Genomic DNA, 2762 nt, shown 5'->3' with positions numbered 1-2762 from the left:
TTTCTTTCATAAATAGATTGAGAGGTATTTTTGAACAAAATATTGCGTTTGATGTATCAGTAAATGGTGCATTCAATTGGTGAATGGCACAGACCAAAAATATATGAAAAAATGCTGGGAGAGAGCGCAGCATTAAATGCGCTTGAATCCATTCAGTGTTTTATGTGACCAAATACAAACGACGGGATAGCACCTTGCCCACCAGCTTGCCATATTCACTGAAGTTATCGAAATCATCTTCGTCACTGTCCGTTCCCTCAGTTCCTTTATACTTTAATTGGATGAAAATCAATTGAACAAAAAAATGAAACCCATTGAAAATGACTTCGCTTATCTCCATAAAATGAAAAAAAAAATACCTCCTTATAGTCTCTGTACGTTAAACAGTATTTGTAATCAACAAGCAATCGCAAATGATTCAAATCAGTGGCCGGATTAAATTCGTTGGGATCACTGGCCTGCGGATCCAAATTAAAGCGCGAGTATTTCGATTCATCTAATAACTTGAGTATATCTACATTCAGAAGAAGAAAAACAAATGAAATAATTTTTTTTTTCTCATTTGACAAGAAGGGAAACAACAAATTCAAAACAAATAGAAAATTGAAAAAAAAAATATCCGGCAAAAATAATCGAAAAGTATTTTTAAAAAATTTGTTTTCTTTTTGAAAAACTAAACAACAAAATTTAAAAATCAATTGAACAAAATATTGCGGTAAAAAATTGATGGAGCGACTAATTTACCATCATTGATCAGATGCCACGTATAAGTCTCCGGGCATAATAAATACGACGGATGTAATTTTCCCTTGTATCGCATCTTCGGACAACTGTGTATGTAAAATCCCATATAGTATTCGCTTAACTCAGCTGTCGATTCATTCAATTCCCTCACAAACTGCACTTCACGCAATGTTCCGTAGGTTCCGAGCGTTAAAAAACTATACTCTATATGGGATAGAATCGATTTTTAATTGGTCTACTTTTGAGATTTTTTTTTGAATGTTAAAATAAATTGAAAAAAAAATATTCCACAGTGATATCATCACTTTTTTTTCTTCTGCGGCATAAATGAAATTGCAGGAGAAAAATGAAAGAAACTAGCTAATGCAAATTTTATTCTCTCACCTGGATCGTAGAAGAAATAAACGGAGCTCACGCATTTCGGTAGAATATCGATGACACCAACGGCAATCAGTTTGTCGTCGAGCCAATATTGTTGATGAAACGAACCATATCCACATGTTGGCCCATCGTCTGGTGTCTCATGCTGTTTTGAAAATATAACAACAATTTCACTAATTCTATTCATGTAACACGAGTCTACCGTCAATCCTTTCATTTCTTTATCGCGGGAATAAGTACAAGATACAAAAATTCATTTGTTATTTCTTTTTGTTTACAGGAAAATCGTCGAGAAGTCGCTGCTTGACGCATTTCATGATTAAAATATAACATATATTTCTATAATAGTTTTAAAAAACGAACCCGTTATACGTTTTGTTTCTCTCACTAGCTAAAGAACGAAAAATAAACAAATAATCAACTAGTGATGGAATATAGACCAAATTTACCGTCGGGACACAAACCTTTTTCCCCATTCTCTCTACCATCCTTCTTCTTTTCTGAAACGAAACGATTTTGATTTCAATTCAAACGAAAGACAGACAAATCAAAACGACAACATAGAATTATTTTCTTCCATTTGTATCTTTAATGCATAGAAATTGTCAAACTTTTACCAAGGAAATTTAATTGATTTCGAGAAAATCGTATTCAATATTTCAATTGTTCGGAGCAATAAAAGAAAAAAATACACAGTTGAGATGGCATTATTTATTCATTGCATTCAATCAATGCTGTTGGTATGAAATGCATATGGTCTTGATTGCATTTTTTTTTCACATCGACACAAACGGTTTAAAAACAAAGTGATGACGTCTTCAATACTTACGTGTATATTTTGCTTGAATAGAAAGGACAACAGTCATATAGAATTCGCAAAAGAATCAGCTCATCGTTTGTTAATTCAATTCTTCGCCAAACAGTTCTTGACACAGAAAATTTGCAATCATCAAATGCAGATAAGAAAATAAGTGTAGCGACATATAGTCGACAGAGGCTCATGCAAAAATGGATTAGCTACAATTGAATGAAACAATGCGTTTTTTGCCATTCACATCTTCCTTGAATCACATAGCTGTAGCTATTTTTTCCATCTTCATTCCTTCTGCAATCCATGCACATTCAACACCAGATGTCGCTCAATTCAAATGGATATGAAGACATACGATCGCTATTTATTTCAAATAATAATCGAGTAAAAAAATAGTTCCAACTCAGTGAATAAATGATTTCGATAATTCCGTTTAAAATTTATGTGAAAAATTGTGCCTCGATTTTCTTGGTCGTTTTTTTTTTTCAAATTAAATTTTCCATAAATTCTACACTTCAGCTGATGCAAGAATTATCCAAGAGTTTCTTGATTATTTCTCTTCTACTCTCACTCAATATCGAGAGACCGTCTGATGGGAAGTTTGTATGAAAACCTTGGTTTGGCACTAGAATTACATTTGACCAAAACTCGGATTTCTGTTGTTCAACGAACAACATATATTGTGTATATACAAAGTTTATTCATATACTGATATTTTCCACCAAGATTCTGCAAATATTCTTCGAACTATTAAATATATATGAAAATATTCAGATTGCATGATATCTTTTGTATAAACGAATTTACTCCAGTATTTGATAACAAC

The 2762-nt window shown here is 32.5% G+C and overlaps 1 protein-coding gene across 1 annotated transcript; it reads right to left on the bottom strand.

Moving 5' to 3' along the window:
* Positions 1-54: 54 nt before the first annotated feature.
* Positions 55-1342, bottom strand: LOC129571109 (arginyl-tRNA--protein transferase 1-like). The gene is made up of 4 exons (XM_055450874.1): positions 1129-1342; positions 745-948; positions 360-514; positions 55-271 (listed from the first exon to the last, which is right to left on the bottom strand). Exons 1-4 carry the CDS (start codon positions 1340-1342, stop codon positions 161-163), a joined length of 684 nt encoding a protein of 227 aa, XP_055306849.1. The 3' UTR covers positions 55-160.
* Between the last annotated feature and the right edge of the window lie 1420 nt (positions 1343-2762).

This window comes from Sitodiplosis mosellana, unplaced genomic scaffold (genome assembly GCF_009176505.1).
Source record: "Sitodiplosis mosellana isolate CC-2019 unplaced genomic scaffold, AAFC_SMos_1.0 Smas_scaffold_1329, whole genome shotgun sequence".
Lineage (NCBI taxonomy): Eukaryota > Metazoa > Arthropoda > Insecta > Diptera > Cecidomyiidae > Sitodiplosis > Sitodiplosis mosellana.
This window is presented reverse-complemented; position numbering and strand designations above follow the sequence as displayed.